At 37.3% G+C, this 22127-nt stretch overlaps 1 protein-coding gene and 1 long non-coding RNA gene across 10 annotated transcripts in view; one reads left to right on the top strand and one right to left on the bottom strand.

The window, feature by feature from the left end:
- STXBP5L (syntaxin binding protein 5L) overlaps positions 1-22127 on the bottom strand; it is a 455210-nt gene that overhangs the window by 52081 nt on the left and 381002 nt on the right. The window contains exon 23 of one of the 8 annotated variants that reach the window (XM_086404109.1): positions 11675-11725. The exons of the other annotated variants lie outside the window; for them this stretch is intronic. Within the exon in view, the coding sequence (XP_086260235.1) occupies positions 11675-11725 (51 nt within the window). The remainder of the gene's footprint in view (positions 1-11674; positions 11726-22127) is intronic. 8 annotated transcript variants of the gene reach the window in all.
- LOC147379912 (uncharacterized) overlaps positions 1-22127 on the top strand; it is a 97526-nt gene that overhangs the window by 35214 nt on the left and 40185 nt on the right. The gene's annotated exons all lie outside the window — the stretch shown is intronic.

Consider the following 22127-nt stretch of genomic DNA (forward strand, 5'->3'; position numbering starts at 1 on the left):
ATGATAGATAAGGCATAGCTCAGTGGTAAAGAATCCACCTGCCAATGCAGGAGATGTGGGTTCAATCCCTGGGTTGGGAAGATCCCCTGGAGAGGACATGGAAACCCACTCTAGTATCCTTGCTTGGGAAATGCCATGGACAGAGAAGCCTGGTGTGCTACAGTTCATGGGGTCGTGAAAGAGTTGGACACAGCTTAGTGACTAAAAAACAACAACAAGCCCATGGATAATAGTTTTGGCAAAAGCATTCAATTCAGGAAAAGCAGATCCATAATCCAGAGTAAGTGTATATTTTAGCAAGAACATACAGTTCTTCCATGTTGAAAGTAGTTCAGTGTAATCAACCTGCCACCAGGTAACTGATCACCTGAGAAATGGTAACACTGCAGACAGTGTTGATTATTTCAGTTATCATATTGAGCATTCAACGGTTGTAGCCATGTTGACCGTGGTGAGTGGAAGTCCATGTTGCTGAGTGCATGAATAGCTTGTGTCCCTGCCACCATAGCTACTCTGTTTATTAGCTCATTTGGTAATGACAGGGTGACTGGGAAAAAAGCTGACTGGTATCTACAGAATGGGTCATTCCATCAACTTGATTATTAAGATTCTCCTCAGCTGAGGTCACCCTTTGGTGATATGGGACAAAAATTTTCCTATATGCTAGCAACAGAATTTGAAATTAAAAGGAATTAACATTTACCTTAGTACCCTCAAAATTAAAATACTTATGTATAAATCTAACAAAGCATGCACATAAATTTAACAAAATATGTGCCAGATCTATATGAGGAAAACTGCAAAACTGTTTAAGTTCCTTACTGATGAAAGAAACTGAAGACAAATAAATGAAAACAGATTCCATGTTCATGGATACGAGGGCTCAATATTGTCGAGACATGAGTTCTCCCCAACTTGATCTGTAGCTTCAACACAATCCCAATCAAAATTCCAGAAAGTTATTTTGTGGATGTTGACAAACTGATTCTAAAGTTTATTTGGAGAGGAATAAGACCCAGAATACTAAAGGAAAGGAATACAGTTACAGGAATGACATTACTTGACTTCAAGACTTACTATAAAACTAAAGTACTGAAGATAGATGACATTGGTGAAAAAATAAACAGATATATCATTGCAAAGAACAGAAAGCCTAGAAATCGATCCAACAAATATAGTCAACTGATCCTTGACAAAGGAGCAAAAGCAATGTGATGGAGAAAAGACCGTCTTCTCAACAAATAGTAGTGGAACAGCTGGATATACACATACACAAAAAAATGTAAACAGATTTTACAACCTTCAAAAACACTCAAAGTTTATCATAGTCCTAAATGTTAAACACAAAATTGTAAAACTACTAGAAGAAAACAGAAAATGTAGATGACTTTGAGTTTGATATCTTTTTAGATATAATACCAAAGGCACAATCCATGAAAGAAAATTGGTAAATTTGACTTCATTAAAATTAAAAACTTTGTAAAAGACAGTATTAAGAGGATGAGAAGACAAGCTTCAGAATGGAAGAAAATAGGTATAAAATATATACCTGAAAAACATTAACTAAAATACACAAGAACTCTTAAAACTCTTAAAAAGGAAACAAACCACCTGACTTAAAAAATGGGCAAAAGATCTGAATAGATACCATACCAAAGGAGACAGATGGCAAAATGAGCACATAAAAATATTTAAAATTTCAAATTAAAACAAGGATGAGAAACCACTACAGATCTATTAGAATGAGAAAAATGTAAAACACTGTCAACACCAAATGCTAGAAAAGATTTGGAATAACGGGATATAACTGATAGTGGGGATGCAGAATTGATTATGCAAAGACGGCTTAAAAAGCTAAACATACTTTTATCATATGATCCAGCAATCAGGCTCCTTAGTATTTACACAAAGAGGCTGAAAACTTATAGAAACCTGAATGGATAAATTGTGGTACATTTGAGACAACGGGATATTATTCAGTGCTAAAAAAGAAATGAACTATAAAACCATGTGTGATTTTGTGATTCCAACTGTGTAACATTCTTGACATTCTCCATAGACAGTAGAAAGATCTGTGGTTGCTAGGAGTTGAGGTGGAGGAAGTGATGACTAGGCTGACAGAAGATTGTCAGAGCAGTAAAACTATTCTGTATTACACTGTAATGTATTATCTAATGATGGATACCTGTCATTATGCATATGTTAAAACATCAAGTATGAGCCCTAATGCAAACTCTGGACTTGGGGTGATGATGATGTATACGTATGGTTCATAAGTTATAAAAATGTACCATTCTGGTGGAGGATGTTAATAGTAGGGGAGGCTCTCTGGGGAGAGGGAGAATATGCAATATGTAAAACTGTTTTAAAACCTTACTTACATTAAAATTAAAAAACGGGAATCCTCGTACATTGTTGTGCTAAGTCACTTCAGTCATGTTCAACTCTTTGCAACCCTATGGACTGTAGCCTGCCAGACTCCTCTGTCTGCAAGAATATGGGACTGGGTTGCCATGCCCTCCTCCAGGGGATCTTCCTGACCCAGGGATTGAACCCATGCCTCCTGTGTCACTTTATCACTAGTGCCACATAGCATAGCACCACCTAGGAAGCCATAGCTATACAATGTTCGTGGGAATGTTCACTGGTGCAGCCACTGTGGAAAACATGCAAGTTCTCAAAAAACGAAAAACAGAACTACCATATGACTCAGCAATTCCACTCCTAGATTTTTATCTCCCAAAACCCCAAACACTAATTTGAAAAGATACATGCACCCCAATGTTCAGAGCATTATTTACAATTGCTAAGATATAGAAACAATTTCTGTCCATCAACAGATGAATGGATAAGATGTTATATATATATGTATTATACATACACACAAAATGGAATACTACTCAGTCATAAAAGGTTTTCTTGCCTTTTGCTGCAACATGGTTGGTCTTATCAGGTGTTATGCTAAATGAAATAAGTCAGAGAAAGATAAATACTATACAATATCACTTATATGTGTAATCTAAAAACTACAGCAAACTAGTGAATGTAACAAAAAGAAAACTCAGATACAGAGAACAAACTAGTGGTTATCGGTGTGGAGGAGGGAGCGGGCAACACAGGGGTGGGGGAATGGGTGTTACAAACTATTGGGTAAGGAATATAACCAATGTTTTGTAGCAACTCTAAATAGATTAGAACTTTTTAAAATAATATATTTAAAAGTGTACAGGGAAGTCCATGTACTCTTCACCCATTCCCCCATCACTAATATCTTGTGTAACTACAGTTTAAAATCAAAACCAAGATGACATTGGTGCCAGTCGCAGAGCTTACTCAGATTTTGTCAGTTTTAGATGTACTGTGTTTGTGTGTATGTATGTGTAGTTTTATGTAATTTTGTCACATGTAGATTTGAGGAACTACCACTGTAATCAAGATTCAGAACTGTTTCCTCACCAACAGGGTCTCCTGTGTTACTCCTTTATAGCCACTAGTCCTTCCCTCACCCATTCCTAACTTTTGGCAAACATTAATGAGTTCTCCACTCTGTAATTTTGTTATTTCAAGATTACTATATAAGTGGATTCATATAGTATTTAACCTTTCAAGATCAAATTCCCCCCACCCCCAACTCAGCCCAGTTCTCTTGAGATCCATACAAGTTGTGAATATCAATAGCTTGTTTTCTTTCATTGCTGAATAGCATTTCATGGTATAATGTGCCACATTTTGCTTAACCATTCACCGTTGAAGTACATTTGGGTTGTTTCTAGTTTTTGGCTATTACAATTTAAGCTGCTATGAATTCTAAATATAAATTTTTGAGTGAAGATCACTTTTAATTCTCTTAGAATAAGTACCTGCATGCTAAGTCACTTCAGTCGTGTCCTACTCATTGCGACCCGATGGACTATAGCCCACTAGGCTCCTCTGTCCATGGAATTCTCCAGGCAAGAATACTGGAGTGGGTTGCCATTTCCTTCTCCAAGAATAAGTACCTAGGAGTGAAATTGTTAGACAATATTGTAATTGTGTTTTTCTTTAAAAGAAAATGCCAATCTGATTTCTAAATGGTTGCACCATTTTGCATTTCCACCAGTAGAGTATGAGTTTCAGTAGATCTGTGTTTTGTCAGTATTCATAATTTTAGCTATTCTAGTGGCATTCCATTGTTGTTTAAATTTGAATTCCTTGAGTGGCTAATGACGTATCTTTTTATGTGCTTATTTGCCATCTATCTTCTTTGGCAGAGTCATTTCAAGTAGTTTGCCCACTTAAAAAAATATTTTATTTTGAAATAATTTTGCATTTAGAAGAAAGCAGCCAATACATAAATTTCTTATTCTCCTTTCCCAATGTCACTTTGATGCATTACTATTAACTGAACTCTAGGTTTCATATTTCACCAGTTTTAAAAAATATTTTTCCTGCAGTTTTTGAGGTGATTCATCTGAAGCAATTTTAAAATGTACAATTCAGTGGTAGTTAGTACACTCCCAATATTGTGCAACAGCCACAACTATATAGCTCCAGAACATTTTCATCACCACTAAAAACAGCACCAACACATTAAGCAGTCACTGCCCGTTCTACTCTTCCCTAGCCACTGGTGACCATCAGTCTACTTTCTGTTTCTAGGGATTTAGTTATTCTGGATATTTCATATAAATGAAATCATGCAGTATGTGGCTTTATGTCTGCCTTCTTTCAGTTCATGTAGCGTTTCTGAGGTTCATCCATGTTGTAGCATGTATCAGGACTCCCTTTTTAAAAATAAAATACTTAACAATTGTAAGATTTATCATCTAAACCAATTTCAAGTGTACAGTTCAGTGGTATTACACACATTTGTACTGTGTAGCAGTCATCTCCAGAATTCTTTTCAGCTGGTAAAAATGAAACACATTACTCATTAAATAATAACTCCTCATTTCCTCCTCCCCTGGCTCCTGGCATCCACCATTCTACTTTCTTTCCCTACATATGTGAACATTCTGGGTACCTCATATAATTGTAATCATACAATTTTTGTCTTCTTGTGACTGGCTTATTTTACTTAGCATAATATTCTCAACGTTCACTCATGTTGTAGTGTGTATGTGTGCTCAGTTGCTCAGTCGTGTCTAATTCTTTGTGAACCCATGGACTGCAGCCTGCCAGGCTCCTCTGTCCATGAAGTTCTCCAGGGGGTCCTCCCAACCGAGGAACTGAACCCGAGTCTCTTGCATTTCGTGCACTGGCAGGCAGATACTTTACCACTGAGCCACCTGGGAAGCCCCATGTTGTAGCATATGTTAAAATTTCCTTCCTTCTAAGGCTGAGCAAATTCCATTGTTCTGTACACACGTTTTGTTTATCCATCTATCCACTGATGGGACTGTGGATTGCGTTGCTTCCACATTCTAGCTATTGTCATTGTCACTTAAGTCATTAATCCATTTTTTTGTATGTAGTATGAAGTAGTGGTCCATCTCCATGATCATGCACGTGGACTTCCAGTTGTCTCAGTACCATTTGTTGAAGAGACTATTCCCTGCCCCTCCTGCCCACCCCATTGAATTGTCCTGGTAACTTGTTGAAAATCAATTGGTCATAGATGTATAGTTTTATTTCTAGATTCAGTTCTATCATTGACCTATGTGTATATCTTCATGCCAATACCCCAGGTAGCTCAGCTGGTAAAAGAATGCACCTGCAACACTGGAGACCCTGGTTTGATTCCTGGGTCGGGAAGATCTGCTGGAGAAGGGATGGGCTACCCACTCCCGTATTCTTGGGCTTTCCTGGTGGCTCACCTGGTAAAGAATCTCCCTGCAATGTGGGAAACCTGGGTTTGATCCCTTGGAGGGGAAGACCCCTGGAGAAGGGATGGCTACCCACTCCAGTATTCTGGCCTGGAGAATTTAATGGACTGTATAGGCCATGGGGTCGCAAAGAATCAGACAGGACCAAGTGACTTTCACTTTCACTTTGATATGTGTAGCCATGCAGAAAGTTTTGAAACTGGGAAGTGTGAGTATTTGAACTGTCAACCATGTGTATTGTTTTGTCTATTTTTGCTTTGGCACTTCCATATGAATTTTAGGAAAAGCTTTTCCATTATTTAAAATGGCATACCATTATTTAATATTGGTATTTTAGCTGTGACTGCATTAAATCTGTTAGAATGTTTGGGGTATTACTTAAATAATATTAAACATTCCAATTCATGAACAAGGGATGTATTTTCACTTTTATAGGTCTTTTAAAGTTTCTTTTAGCAATGTTTTGTAGTTACCAGTGTAAAGTGTTACATCTCCTTGGTTAAGTTTATCTTTAGATATTTTACTCTTGGGAGACTTACAAATGGGATTCTTTTTAATTTCGTTTTCAAAATTTTCATTACTGGTATATAGAAATACAGCTGATTTCTTTGTGCTCATTTTATACCTTGCAACTCTACTGCTGCTGCTGCTAAGTCACGTCAGTCGTGTCCGACTCTGTGCGACCCCATAGACAACAGCCCATCAGGCTCCGGTCCCTGGGATTCTCCAGGCAATAATACTGGAGTGGGTTGCCATTTTCTTCTCCAGTGCATGAAAGTGAAAAGTGAAAGTGAAGTCGCTCAGTCGAGTACGACTCCTCGCCACCCCATGGACTGTAGCCCACCAGGCTCCTCTGTGTATGGGATTTCCCAGGCAAGAGTACTGGAGTGGGTTGCCATTGCCCTCTCCTTGCAACTCTACTAAATTCATTTATTAGTTCTTGTTATTCTTTTGTGGATTTTGGAGGATTTTCTGTATACAGGAATCATGCCATCTGCCAACAGGGCTAGTTTTACTTCTTTATCAATTTGGATGTGCTTCCCCGCACGCCCCCCACCCCACCCCCCCGCCCCCGCTTAAATCACTGGCTAGACCTTCCAATACAAAATAGAGGTAGTAAACAAAGCCCCTTTGTCTTGTTCTGGATCTATTCTTTTCTGGCTGCAATGGGGATTTGTTGCTGCACGGGCTTTCTGTAGTTGTGAGGATACTCTTCGTTGTGATGTGGGGGCTTCTCATTGTGGAAGCTTCTCTTGCTGTGAAGCACAGGCTCTCAGGTGTGATCTCAGTCATTGTAGCATGCAGGATTCACAAGCTGTGGTGCACGTGGGGCCTTCCCAGATCAGGGATTGAACCTGTGTCCCCTGTGTTGGCAGATGGATTCTTAACCATTGGACCACCAGGGACGTCCCTATTCTAGATTTTAAGGAGGAAAGTTTTCAGTCTTTCATCCTTGAGTAGGGTGGCTGTGGGCTTCTCATGAATAAGGCATTATCAGTTTCAGAAAGGTCCCTCAATTTCTAGTTTCCTGAGTTGTTTTTTTTTTTTTTTAAATCATGAAAGGGTATTCAATTTTGTCAAGTCCTTTTTCTGCACCAGTTGAGATGATCATGTGTGGGATTTTTCCTTCATTCTGTTAGTGTGATTTTTACATTTTTAATTTTCTTCTGTTGAACCACTCATGTATTTCTGAGAAAAATTCCACTTGATTATGGTATATAATCCTTTTAATATGCTGCTGGATTTTTGTTTGCCAATATCTTGAGAATCTTTGCATGTATATTCATATGGGGTGTTGGTCTCTAATTTTATTTTCTTGCAGTGTTCTTTGTCTAGCTTTGAAATAAGGGTAATGTTATGTCATAGAATGTGTTAGGAAATGTTCCTTGTATTTTTTGGAAGAGTTTGATGAAAACTGGTGTTAATTTCTCTTTAAATATTTGGTAGCATTCACCAGGGAAGCTGTCTCATCCTGGACTTCTCTTGAAATTTTTGAGCACTGATTCAGTATCTTTACTCAGATTTTCTCTTTCTTCTTGAGTCGGTTTTGGTAACTCATGTATTTGTAGGAATTTGTCTATTGTATCTAGATTAGTTAATGCTGGCATAAAATTGTTCACAGTATTCTTTTATAATCCTCTTCAGTAAGGCTGATTGTAATGCACCCACTTTTATTCCTGATTTTAATTGCTTGTATATTATTTTTCCCTTAGTCTAGGTAAGGGTTTGTCAATTTGTTGATCTTTCCAAAGAATCAACTTACAGGTTAATTATTATTTTTCATTATCTATTTTCTCTCTAATCTATGTTTTCCTTACTTTGCTACTTTTCATTTGACATTTGTTACAGTATATGCTACAAAAAGTAATAGGTAATTATAAGATTATAAGCTTTTCAATGATACATACTTAAGTTCAATTTTGCTATTAGTTATATGACCTTCAGTTCAGTTCAGTCGCTCAGTCATGTCCGACTCTTTGCGACCCCATTAATCACAGCATGCCAGGCCTCCCTGTCCATCACCAACTCCCAGAGTTCACTCAGACTCATGTCCATCGAGTCAGTGATGCCATCCAGCCCTCTCATCCTCTGTCGTCCCCTTCTCCTCCTTCCCCCAATCCCTCCCAGCATCAGAGTCTTTTCCAATGAGTCAGTTCTTCTCATGAGGTGGTCAAAGTACTGGAGTTTCAGCTTTAGCATCATTCCTTCCAAAGAAATCCCAGGGTTGATCTCCTTCAGAATGGACTGGTTGGATCTCCTTGCAGTCCAAGGGACTCTCAAGTCTTCTCCAACACCACAGTTCAAAAGCATCAATTCTTCGGCACTCAGCCTTCCTCACAGTCCAACTCTCACATCCATACATGACCACAGGAAAAACCATAGCCTTGACTAGACGGACCTTTGTTGGCAAAGTGATGTCTCTGCTTTTGAATATGCTATCTAGGTTGGTCATAACTTTCTTCCAAGGAGTAAGCGTCTTTTAATTTCATGGCTGCAGTCACCATCTGCAGTGATTTTGGAACCCAAAATACAAAGTCTGACACTGTTTCCCCATCTATTTCCCATGAAGTGATGGAGCCAGATGCCATGATCTTAGTTTTCTGAATGCTGAGCTTTAAGCCAACTTTTTCACTCTCCTCTTTCATTTTCATCAACAAGCTTTTTAGTTCCTCTTCACTTTCTGCCATAAGGGTGGTGTCATCTGCATATCTGAGGTTATTGATATTTCTCCCGGCAATCTTGATTCCAGCTTGTGCTTCTTGCAGCCCAGAGTTTCTCATGATGTACTCTGCTTTTAAGTTAAATAAGCAGGGTGACAATATACAGCCTTGATGTACTCCTTTTCCTATTTGGAACCAGTCTGTTGTTCCATGCCAGTTCTAACTGTTGCTTCCTGACCTGCATATAGGTTTCTCAAGAGGCAGGTCAGGTGGTCTGGTATTCCCATCTCTTTCAGAATTTTCCACAGTTTATTGTGATCCACACAGTCAAAGGCTTTGGCATAGCCAATAAATCAGAAATAGATGTTTTTCTGGAACTCTCTTGCTTTTTCGATGATCCATTGGATGGTGGCAATTTGATCTCTAGTTCCTCTGCCTTTTCTAAAACCAGCTTGAACATCTGGAAGTTCACGGTTCATGTATTGCTGAAGCCTGAATTGGAGAATTTTGAGCATTCCTTTACTAGCATGTGAGATGAGTGCAATTGTGTGGTAGTTTGAGCACTCTTTGGCATTGCCTTTTTTTGGGATTGGAATGAAAACTGACCTTTTCCAGTCCTATGGCCACTGCTTAGTTTTCCAAATTTGCTGGCATATTGAGTGCAGCACTTTCACAGCAGCATCTTTCAGGATTTGAAATAGCTCAACCGAAATTCCATCACCTCCACTAGCTTTGTTCGTAGTGATGCTTTCTAAGGCCCACTTGACTTCACATTCCAGGATGTCTGGCTCTAGGTGAGTGATCACACCATCATGATTATCTGGGTCGTGAAGATCTGTTTTGTACAGTTCTTCTGTGTATTCTTGCCACCTCTTCTTAACATGTTCTGCTTCTGTTAGGTCCATACCATTTCTGTCCTTTATCGAGCCCATCTTTGACCTTAGACAAATTTTAATTTTTCATACCCTTAATTTATTTGTAAAGTGGGTAGAATATTACTAATTTATTATCTATCTATCATATACCAAATAATATGTACAAATTATATAGTGTACTGTGTGACATGTAGTAGGAGGTCAATACATGGAACTAGAAATGTTGAATATCAATTACACTGGCAAAATACTAATTAACTTCATAACAATTTAGTTAGTATTGAACTAATAATACTGAATAATGTTGCATCTGCATTTAAAATGTGCTTTGCATTTAATATCACTGACATAATAATCTAATCAAATTCATCTAAGATGGTATGTAATTAGATTTTAAATGTTACAAAGTATTGCTGAAAGGTATTTAATTTAGGTAAAATGAGATAAGGTGTGTGATTATGCTCAATAAACTTTGAGTATTATGTTCTGTGATCTAGGTTCAAATCTTAATTCTACAATTTATTAACAATATAACGTCAGTTTCTGTTCTAGAAAAAAAGGAATACTGATAACTACCTTAAAGAGTTGCTGAAAAAGTGAAACTGTTAGTCGTTCAGTCATGTCCAACACTATAACCCCATGGACTGTAGCCCACTAGGTTCCTCTGTCTGTGGAACTGTCCAGGCAAGAATACTGCAGTGGGTAGCCATTCCCTTCTCCAGGAGATCATCCCAATCCAGGGATTGAACCCAGGTCTCCAGCAATGCAGGCAGATTCTTTATTGTCTGAGCTACCAGAGGACTTTTTAAAGAGTTGCTAAGAAAGTTAAATAAAATCATGTACGTGAAACAGCTTTGAACACTCTAAAAAACAAAGACTAATTACTGAATTTTTGTTATGTTAGACATGACATTGACATTCATAGGTTTTATGCAATGACTTTAAGTCAGAAGAAAGGAGATGAAGGTAAAGGTGATTCCTTTAAATTTCACAAAAGAAACTATCCTGGGACGAGTAGATTAAAGTTCTGAGAGAAAAATTGATGAAAAACTATTTAATAAGACCTTATTTATTTCAGCATTAGAATTATGAATAAGCTTGCTGCTGCTGCTGCTGCTAAGTCGCTTCAGTTGTGTCTGACTCTGTGTGACCCCATAGACGGCAGCCCACCAGGCTCCCCCGTCCCTGGGCTTCTCCAGGCAAGAACACTGGAGTGGGTTGCCATTTCCTTCTCCAATGCAGGAAAGTGAAAAGTGAAAGTGTAGTCGCTCAGTCATGTCCGACTCTTCGTGACCCCATGGACTGCAGCCCATCAGGCTCCTCCATCCATGGGATTTTCCAGGCAAGAGTACTGGAGCTTGGAGCACCACAAAAAATAAAATGAATAACACCTTCTATAACTTTCCTTAATGGCAAGAACTCCATTCTTTTATGTATCAGACTTTGTAGTTGCTGTTGTTAAATAGCATTAGTTGTAAATGATATTAATATCCAAATAGTTCCAGAGAAAATGATGCTCATTTACATGATTACTGTCACAAAGGGTCCATATGCATGACTCTAGTTAACGTTTAAAAACATTTTCATGATTAAAAAACCGCAAACATTATATAGTTTGTATGTAATGATTTATGAAACAGTTTTGTAAAATGATTGTTAACAAACAAAATGTTGAATGCTGCCAACAGAACTGTATGGTGATTTTTAAGAAAGCCTTTTTGAAAAGCCATTAAACACTGCCATCTAGGAAACTTGTTATTCATGGACCGGTTGGTTAATGTTCAGCCAAATGAATGTAAGAAAACTTAAAATTGTTGGCTTTTGCCTACCGTACCAAGATCAGCCTTAAGATCTGTTGGCAGACTTAACTTTCTTGATCCTTTAACTGAAACAACAGAAAAAGGAAAAAGGCAGTTAATTATATAAAACTGAAGAGGAGTGTGAGGGAACAGTATGTTTTACAGTATAATTATTGAAATCCTGATGAACATTAATATTAGTGAGCATGTATAGAAGTGGAAATATTGTTCAATGTTAGTTTGTCATTCAGGATTAAATATTTACTATGCAAACAGAAACATGAGAAAAGCAATTGTTATTACAGTAAATAATCAAATGTATCTTTGTGTAGTTTTTTCACACATAGCATGAGAGGTGATTTCTTATTTTGGAAAGAACCAAAGGTCAATTTCAGATAAATCTAACAGGTAAGTACTGCAACAAATGTACAAACTCATAACATAAGTAGCAATGGTAAGGGTAAAAACTGATTAACTTTATAAACATTTTCTGAAGTAGAAAATTCTACTAGAGATGTATGTAATGTAGTCAAGGAAACTTTACCATACCATGAAATGACTTCAACATTGAATACTACAATGTTAAATTCAGTAGTTCAAAAAACTCGAATAAAAAATATTTGAAAATGTTTAATTATATTATTATAAATCAAGCTGTCATAAAATGTTTGGATAAATCAAGAAAACTACAATTTATTGAAAATTTGCCTCATCTGATAAATATTTTACATAGGGTATCTCATAAAATATTAAACTAGAATGCATTATGATAGAAATGCATTAGGGGAAATCAAGTTAGAAACCTTTTCTGTCAATACTTTGAGACCCAAATTGATACTATCAATTAATGTATGCCTTCTAATGAGTGTTTTTCTTTACAACTAGGAAAATTATTTTAAAATAAAGATGCAGTATGATATAGAAGAAAGAATACTCAATTTAAAATCAGAAAACATAAGTCACAAATTTCTGAATTGTTACCACCTAGTTATAAAACTTAAAGTTTAATAAAATTCCCTTGATCAATTTGCAGCTTAACCTTCTTAGTATCAAAAATGTTATTTGATGGATACCTCTAATATTTCAGCAGGAATGAAATATACTAAATGTAAAAGAAACCTAAGTATACTTTTTGTGTGTCATGAAATATTACTCATCTTTTGATTTTTTTTCAACCATTTAAAATTTAAAAACCCATTCTTAATTCTCAAGTCATACCAAAATAGGTGGCAAGCTGGCTTTGGCCTGTGGGCTGTAGCTTGATGACTACAATATGTCATGCTAAACTGCTTACTAAAGGAAATCTAAGTATTATCATTCTAATAAAAATAATAGCAACAGGCAGTTGTCTTTAAAAAATTAAAAATAATTCTTCTAAAGAGAAATCAAGTTTGAGCAATTTGGGTTTGGAATCAGCACAATAAAAAGATTGTTATTTATATAAAAATATGGCAAACTAAATAAATAAATGTAATAATTATACCAGAAGAGGTTGCAAATAAAGTATATTTTGTAAATTGATTCACAATTCAGATAGACTGAGGGAGTAGGAATTTTTACTACTTGAAATCTTTCACTTAATTTTTAAAATAGAAACTAATTCTTTGTAAGGATTTGTTTCAGAATTTATATTTTTAATTCTATTTTGTTTTTAAATAGGGTATTTCAACATATCTATATAGTCTGAATTACTTCAGAAATGGATTTACAAAGATGCTTTCAGAAAGAGGTCAAAAAAGTTTCTGTTAGTTCCTTTCTATTAGTCTGATATGTAATTGACTCTGGCTCTCAAATCTGCTCCTCTTTTTCGGATACCTTCTCCACTTTACCACATACCTTCTTGGTTTCCTGTAGACTGCTTCCTACCTAAAAATTGGGGGCCCTCTCACAAACCCCATCCTCAGTTGTATAACTAGGGGAGGAAAAGAGAGCAATTAGATGGTAAGATTAATTGCTGAACTTCTTTATAAAAATGTTAATTACAGGTGCCAGATACTATTTCACAGAAAAACCTTCTCTTCATTTGTCCAGCTGCAAGTAAACTCCTACTTATCCTTTAAGACAGCTGAAAAAGCATCCTCTATGAAGGCAGCCTGACCTAAGGCTTCATTTGGTGCCATTACCTTAACCTTCATAGCACCTTGTGCACATCTCTTTATAACACTTGCATTTTATTATACTGGATTTATTTTTATTCTCTTACTGTTGATTAACATCCTATAAATTCTGAGTTTTCTAAACATGGGGATTATATTCCCAGTATCTAATTAACTGGCATAAAATAGGTATTAATACATGTGTGCTGAGTGAATGTTTTTAAAAAACAGTGAACTCAGAAGGTAGGATGATGGGTTATTCTGAAGAGGGCTAAAACAGAAAGAAAGCATGTTTCAAGTGTTAGAAGAACATGTTACACATTAACATTTGAGGAATTTGAGATGGAAGATGAGTAAGGCAAAAGGGAATAAGAGGTAAGTGGTTCTAGAAATATACTGAGTGAAAATACATTATCAGTCTTTGCAATGTGCCCTTGGGAATGCAGATCTATGAATTTCATTTTTATTTTCTAGCAAAAGTGTACATACCACTATCATTTTGTTTCATTAGCCAAATGGGCGAAAAACGGAAACAAAAACTTCACATTACTCATTGGTTAAGCACACTGCACTAAGAGAGCTCTCTTCCCAACCCAGGGATTGAACCTGGTCCACCCACATTGCAGGCAGATTCTTTACTGGCTGAGCCACCAGGGAAGCCCTGGAAGGAGGCAGAGTAAGGTCAGATTTCTCCGACTCCAAATCTATGCCCTTTGCACTAAGCAACACAAATGTTCCTGACATAAGAAGATACCACCTGTGTAGCCTACACATTTATAAAATCTGTATCTATAAAATAAATAAAACACCAAATTAAATGTTTAGATTAATATGTTAGGAAAGTTTACCTATCAATTAACTGGCTCATTGGAATACAGTAATGAATTTCATTTGTCTCTATCTTCCCTATGCTAGAAATGAAAATAGGACAAAAATACCTGGTGTATGTGCATGTATGTGCATATACATACACACATATATACATACACGGGTGTAGTTAACAAAAACACTAAAAGACATTTTGGGGTTACAGTGCCATGATGGAGTCCTGAAAAGCCTACATACCTCTAATTTTGTCAAAATTTAATTTTGTTGGGTCATATGTAGTTCTATTTTTAGTTTGTTAAGGAACCTCCATATACTTTCCTCCATAGTGGCTGTACCACTTTACATTTCCACCAACAGTGTAGGAGGGTTCCCTTTTCTTCACACCCTTTCCAGCTGATGGTGGCCATTCTGATTGGAGGGGGGAAACTTCCCTGGTGGCTCAGATGGTAAAGAATCTGCCTGAAATGTGGGAGACTCATGTTCTATCCCTAGGTCAGAAAGATCCCCTGGAGTAGGAAATGGCAACCCACTCCAGTATTCTTGCCTGGAGAATTCCAAGGACAGAGGAGCCTGGCGGGTTACAGTTATGGCAGGGTCACAAAGAGTTGAATATGACTGAGTGACTAACACTACTATGACTCTAATTGGGGTGAGATGATATCTCATTGTAGTTTTGATTTCCATTTCTCTAATAATTATCAATGTAGAGCATCTTTTCATGTGCCTCTTGGCCATCTCAGTGTCTTCTCTAGAGAAATGTGTATTTAGATCTTATGCCATTTTTGATTGGGCTGTGTGTGTGTGTGTGTGTATTTTATATTGAGTTGCATGAACTGTTTGTAGATTTTGGAGATTAACCCCTTGTCAGTGGCTTCATTTGCAAATATTTTCTCCAAATCTGTGGGTTGTCTTTTAGTTTTGTGCATAGTTTCCTCTGCTGTGCCAGAGCGTTTGAGATTAATTAGGTTCCATTTGTTTATTTTTGTTTTTATTTCTGTTACTTCAGTAGATGGATCAAAAGATATTGCTGTGATTGATTTACGTTGAAGAGTGTTCTTCCTATGTTTTCCTCTACGAGTTTTATAGTATCAGGTCTTACATTTAGATCTTTAATCTATTTTGAGTTCATTTTTGTGTATGGGATAAAAAGGTTGTAATTTCATTCTTTTACATGTAGTTGTCCAGTTTTCCCAGTCATTTATTGAAGACACTGTCTGTTCTCCATTGTATAGTCTTGTCTACTTCATCATAGATTAATTGACCACAGGTGCGTGGGTTTATTTCTGGAACTTCTAGTTTGTTCCCGTGATCTGTATTTCTATTTTTGTGCCACTACCCTACTGTTTTGGTGACTGTAGCCTAGTAGTTTTAGTCTGAAGTCAGGAAGCCGGACTCCTCGAGCTCTGTTTCTCTTTCTCAAGATTGCTTTAGCTATTCAAGTTCTATTATGTCTCCATACAAACTTAACATTTTTGTTCTAATTCTGTGAAAAATGTCATTGGTGATTTGATAGAGATTGCACTGAACTATAGATTGCTTTGGGGAGCACGGTCATCTTGACAATATTTATTTTTCCAGTCCAAGAACGTGTAGTATCTTTCCATCTTTGTCATTTTCAATTTCTTTCATTGGTGTCATATAGTTTTCAGAGTACAGGTCTTTTGCCTCCATATGTAGGTTTATTCCTAGATATTTTATTCTTTTTGATGAGATAGTAAATGGGATTTGTTCCTTAATTTCTCTTTCTCATCTTTCCTTGTTAGTGTATGAAAATGCTACATATTTGTGTGCATTAATTTTGTACCCTGCAACTTCACTGAATTCATTGAGATCTAGCAATTTTCTGGCAGCATCTAGGATTTTCTATGCATAAGATCATGTCATCTGCAAACAGTGACAGTTTTATTTCTATTTTGGTTTGGATTTCTTTTCTTTTTCTGCTCTGACAGTCATGGCTAGAATTTCCAAAACTATGGTGAATAATAGTGACAAGAGTGAGTGCCCTTGTCTTGTTCCTGATCTTAAAGGAAATGCTTTGTTTTTCACCATTGAGAATGATGTCTGCTGTGGGTTTGTAGTATATGGCCTTTATTATGTTGGCACAGATTCCCTCTAAGCCCACTTTCTGAATTTTTTAAAAATCATAAATGGGTGCTGAATTTTGTCAAAGGCTTTTTCTGCATCTATTGAGATGGTCATATAGTTTTGTTAATGTGGTATATCACACTGATTGATTTGCAGATATTGAAAAATCCTTGTGTCTCTGGGATAAATCCCACTTGATCATGGTATATGATCCTTTTAATAGGTTTTTGGATTTGGTTTGTATTTGGTGGAGGATTTCTGGGCTTTGGTTGGGAGTTTTTAATCATAGCTTCAATATCAGTGCTTGTAATAGTCTATTCATATTTTCAGTTTCTTCCTGGTTCAGCCCTGGAAGTTTGCATCTTTCTAAGCATTTGTCCATTTCTTCTACATTGTCCATTTTATTGGCATATAATTGTTTGTAGTAGTCTCTTACGATCCTTTGTATTTCTGTGGTGTCTTTTGTAACTTCCCCCTTTTCATTGTTAATTTTATTGATTTGTGATTTCTCCCTTTTTTTGTGATGAGTCTGGCTAAAGGTTTATCAGTTTATAAAAAATCTTTTTAAAGAACCAGCTTTTAGTTCTATAGATCTTTTCTGTCATTTTCTTCAACTCTTACTTCATTGATTTCTGCTCTGATCTTTATGATTTCTTTTCTTCTACTCACTCTGGGTTTTGTTTGTTCTTTTTTCTCTAGTTGCTTTAGGTGTAAGTTTGTTTGAGATTTTTTTGAATTTCCTGAGGTAAGATCGTATTGCTATAAACTTTCCTCTTAAAACTGCTTTACGGCATCCCATAACTTTCAGATCATTATGCTTTCATTTTTATTTGTTTCTAAGTATTTGTTATTTCCTGTTGGATTTCTTCAGTGATTCATTGGTGTTTAGTAGCATACTGTTTGGCCTCCATATGTTTGTGCTCTTTTTACTTTTTTTTTTCATTGTAGTTGATTTACAATCTCATAGTGTTATGGTCAGCAAATATGCTTGATATAATTTCCATTTTCCTAAATGTACTGAGGCCACTTTGTGGCCAGCATGTGATCCATCCTGCAAAATGTTCCATGTGCGGTTAGGAAGAACGTGTATTCTGCTCCTTTTGGATTTATATTTATATACTTTTGAATAGTCTGTAAATATCAACTAAATGTGTCATTTAAGGCCCTGTGTTTCCTTACTGAGTTTCTTGTGAATGATCAGTTCAGTGACAGTGGGGTGTTAATGTCCCCCAATATTACTGTGTTACTGTTGTTTTCTCTTTTTAAGGCTGTTAGTATATTTGCCTTATATATTGAGATGCTGCTATGTTAGGTGCATATATATTTAGAATTGTTATCTTCTGCTTGGATTGATTCCTTTATCAATGATTGATTCCTTTATCAATTCCTTTACCAATTCCTCTAGATAATGTTCTTCTTTGTCTCTTGTAACAGTCTTTAATGTTTGTCTGATATGAGTATTGCTACTCCAACTTTCTTTTAATTTCCATTTGCATGAAATTCCTTTTTCTATCACCTCACTTTCAGTCTGTATGTGTCTCTAGATCTGAAGTTGGTCTCTTGTATATATATATGCATATATATGGGTCTTATTTTTGTATCCATTCAGCTACTCAGTCTTTTGGTTGGGGCACTTAATCCATTTATGGTTAAGGTAATTATCAATATGCATATTCTTATTGCCATTCTGTTTTGGATCTGTTTTTGAAGGTCTTTTTTCTTACCTTCCTCTTTTGCTCTCTCCTGTGATTTGATGACTAGCTTTACCGTTGTGTTTGGATTACTTTTTCTTTTCTGTGTGTGTGTATCTTTGTAGATTTTCCATGTGCAGTTACCATGAAGTTTTGATACAACAGTCTGTATATAAAAAAGATTGTTCTAAGTCATTGATCTTTTAATTTCCAGTGTATTTCCAATAGCCTGTATTTGTACTCTCCTCTTATCACAGTTGCTGGTTTTGAGATTGTATTTGTGTGTGGAGTACTTCCCACCTTTACCATGTATTAGCCTTTATCAGAGAGCTTTTCCATTCATAATTTTCTTGTTTCTAGTTATGACATTCTCTTTTCACATAGAGAAGTTCCTTTGGCGTTTGTTGCAAAGCCTGTCTGACAGTACTGAATTCTTAGCTTTTGCTTCTCTGTAAGGCTATTGATTTCTCCATCAAATCTGAATGAGATCCTTGCTGGGTAGAGTATTCTTGGCTGTAGGTTCTTCCCTTTCATCACTTTGAAAATATTATACCACTCCCTGCTGCTGCTGCTGCTGCTGCTAAGTCGCTTCAGTCATGTCCAACTCTGTGCGACCCCAGAGACAACAGCCCACCAGGCTCCCCTGTCCCTGGGATTCTCCAGGCAAGAACACTGGAGTGGGTTGCCATTTCCTTCTTCTACCACTCCCTTCTGGCCTGCAGATAACCTTATGGGAGTTCCTGGTACGTTATTTGTTGATCTTCTCTGGTTACTTTTAGTATTTTTTCTTTGTCTTTAATTTCTGTCAGTTTGATTACTACATGTCTTGGTGTGTGTCTTCTTGGGTTTATTCTGCCTGGACTCCATGATTCCAGGGCTTTGGTGAATGTTTCCTTTCCTATGTTAGGGAAGTTTTCAGCTATTATCTCTTCAAATATTTTCTCAGGTCTTTTTTTCTCTCTTCTCCTTCTGGGATCCCTATAATGTGAATGTTGGTGCTTTTCATGTTGTCCCAGAGGTCTCTTACACCGTTCTTTCAATCTTTTTTCTTTATTCTGTTCCACAGCCATGATATCCACCATTCTGTCTTGCAGCTCACTTATCTGTTCTTCTGCCTTACTTTTTCTGCTATTGATCCCTTTCAATGTATTTTGTATTTCAGTTATTGTATTTTTCATCTGTTTGTTTGCTCTTTAGGTCTTCTAGCTTTTTGTTAAACATTTCCTGTCTCTTCTTGATCTATGCCTCCATTCTTCTGAGATCTTGGATTTTTACTAACATTACTCTGAATTCTTCTTCAGATAGATTGCTTGTCTTCACTTCATTCAGTTGTTCATCTGGGATTTAATCTTATTCCTGCATCTGGCACATAGTCCTCTGTCTCACACTGTCTAGCTTTCTGTGATTGTGGTTTCCATTCCTCAGGTTGCACCTGTCTACCCCCAGGTGAATGAGGCTGTTTAAGAGGCTTATACTGGCTTCATGGTGGGAGGAACTGGTTCCCAGCTACTGGTGGGTGGAGTTGGGCCTTGTCCCTCTGGTGGACAGGGCTGTGTTTTATGGGCAGCTATGTGCTCAGGAAGATTTTAAGTAGCCTGTGTGCTGATGGGTGGGGTTAATTTCCTGACCTGTTGATTGTTTGGTCTGAGATATCCCAGCACTAGAGTCTATTGGATGAAGTCAAATCTTGGAGAGGAAATGGTGACCTCCAGGAGGGTTCACGCTAATTAATAAGTATTCTGCTAGTGTTTTTGTCCCTGTAGTGAGCCATAGCTGCCCCCTGCCTCCACAGGAGAGCCCCCCACCCAATACTAGCAGGTAGGTCTACTTTGGCTCTTATGAGGCCACTGCTTTTTTTCTCCTGGGTCCTGGTATGCATGAGACCTTATATGTGCCCTCCAAGGGTGGAGTTTGTGTTTCCCCGAGTCCTACAGAATTCCCACGAACAAACTCCAGAGGCCTTCCAAACCAGATTCTCTGGGGGCTCCTCATTTTGCCACTAGACCCTCAGGTTAGGGAGCCTGAAGTGGGCTCAGACTTTCACTCCTGAGGGAGAAATTCTGTGTTACAATCATTTTCCAGTTTGTGGCTTGCTCACCTGGCAGGTATGGATTTATCATGATTGTACCCTTCCCACTGTCTCATTGTGGCTTCTTCTTTGCCTTTGGATGTACAGGATCTTTTTTTGGTAGGCTCCGGTGTTTATTGTTGGTGGATTTCAGCAGTTAGTTATGACTTTGGTACTTTTCTAAGAAGAGGTGAGTGCACATCCTTCTACTCTGCCATCTTGTCTCTGCCAATGGGATGTCATACAATTTCAATAGTATTTTTTGTAATTCTCATGTTTCTTGTTCTCAATTTATTCAGCTTCAGCATCAGTCTTTCCAATGAATATTCAGAAATGATTTCCTTTAGGATTGACTGGTTGGATTTTCTTGCAGTGCAAGGGACTCTCAAGAGTCTTCTCCAGCACCACAGTTCAAAAGCATCAATTCTTCAGTGCTCAGCCTTCTTCACAGTCCAACTCTCACGTCCATACATGACTACTGGAAAAACCATAGCTTTGACTAGACAGACCTTTGTTGGCAAAGTAATGTCTTTGCTTTTTAATATGCTGTCTAGGTTGGTCATAGCTTTTCCTCCAAGGAGCAAACATCTTTTAATTTCATGGCTGCAGTCACCATCTGCAGTGATTTTGGAGCGCCCCCCACCCCCACAAAAGTCTCTCATTGTTTCCCCATCTATTTGCCATGAAGTGAGGGACCAGATGCCATGATTGTAGTTTTTTGAATGCCGAGTTTTAAGCCAAATTTTTCACTCTCCTTTTTCACTTTCATCAAGAGGCTCTTTAGTTCTTCTTCACTTTCTCCATAAGGGTGGTGTCATCTGCTTATCTGAGATTATTGATACGTCTCCTGGCTATCTTGATTCCAGCTTGTGCCTCATCCAGCTTGGCATTTTGCATGATGTACTCTGCATATAAGTTAAGTAAGCAGGGTGACAATATACAGCCTTGATATACTCCTTTCCCTATATGGAACCGGTCTGTTGTTCCATGTCCAGTTCTGTTTCTTCTTGACCTGTCTACAGATTTCTCAGGAGGCAGGTAAGGTGGTCTGGTATTCCCATCTCTTGAAGAGTTTTCTACAGTTTGTTGTGATCTACACAGTCAAAGGCTTTGGCACAGTCAAGAAAGCACAACTGGAACTGCTTTTTTGGAACTCTCTTGTTTTTTCGATGTTCCAAGTTTTGAGCATTACTTTGCCAGCATGTGAGATGACTGCAGTTGTGCAATAGTTTGAACATTCTTTGGCATTGCCTTTCTTTGGGATTGGAATGAAAACTGACCTTTTCCAATCCTGTGGTCATTGCTGAATTTTCCAAATTTGCTGGCTCTAGGTGAGTGATCACACCATTGTGGTTATCTGGGTCATGAAGATTTTTTTTATATAGTTCCTCTGTGTATTCTTGCCACCTTCTTAATCTCTTCTGCTTCTGTTAGGTCCAAACCATTTCTATCCTTTATTGAGCCCATCTTTGCATGAAATGTTCCCTTGGTATCTCTAATTTTCTTGAAGAGATCTCTAGTCTTTCCCATTCTATTGTTTTCCTCTATTTCTTTGCACTGATCACTGAGGAACGCTTTCTTCTCTCTCCTTGCTATTCTTTGGAACTCTGCATTCAAATGGGTATATCTTTCCTTTTCTCCTTTGCCTTTAACTTCTCTTCTTTTCACAGCTATATGTAAGGTCTCCTCAGACAACCATTTTGCCTTTCTGCATTTTTCT

This window comes from Bos grunniens, chromosome 1, assembly GCF_055505025.1.
Source record: "Bos grunniens cultivar Pamir isolate PY7600 chromosome 1, Bosgru_T2T1.0, whole genome shotgun sequence".
NCBI lineage: Eukaryota > Metazoa > Chordata > Mammalia > Artiodactyla > Bovidae > Bos > Bos grunniens.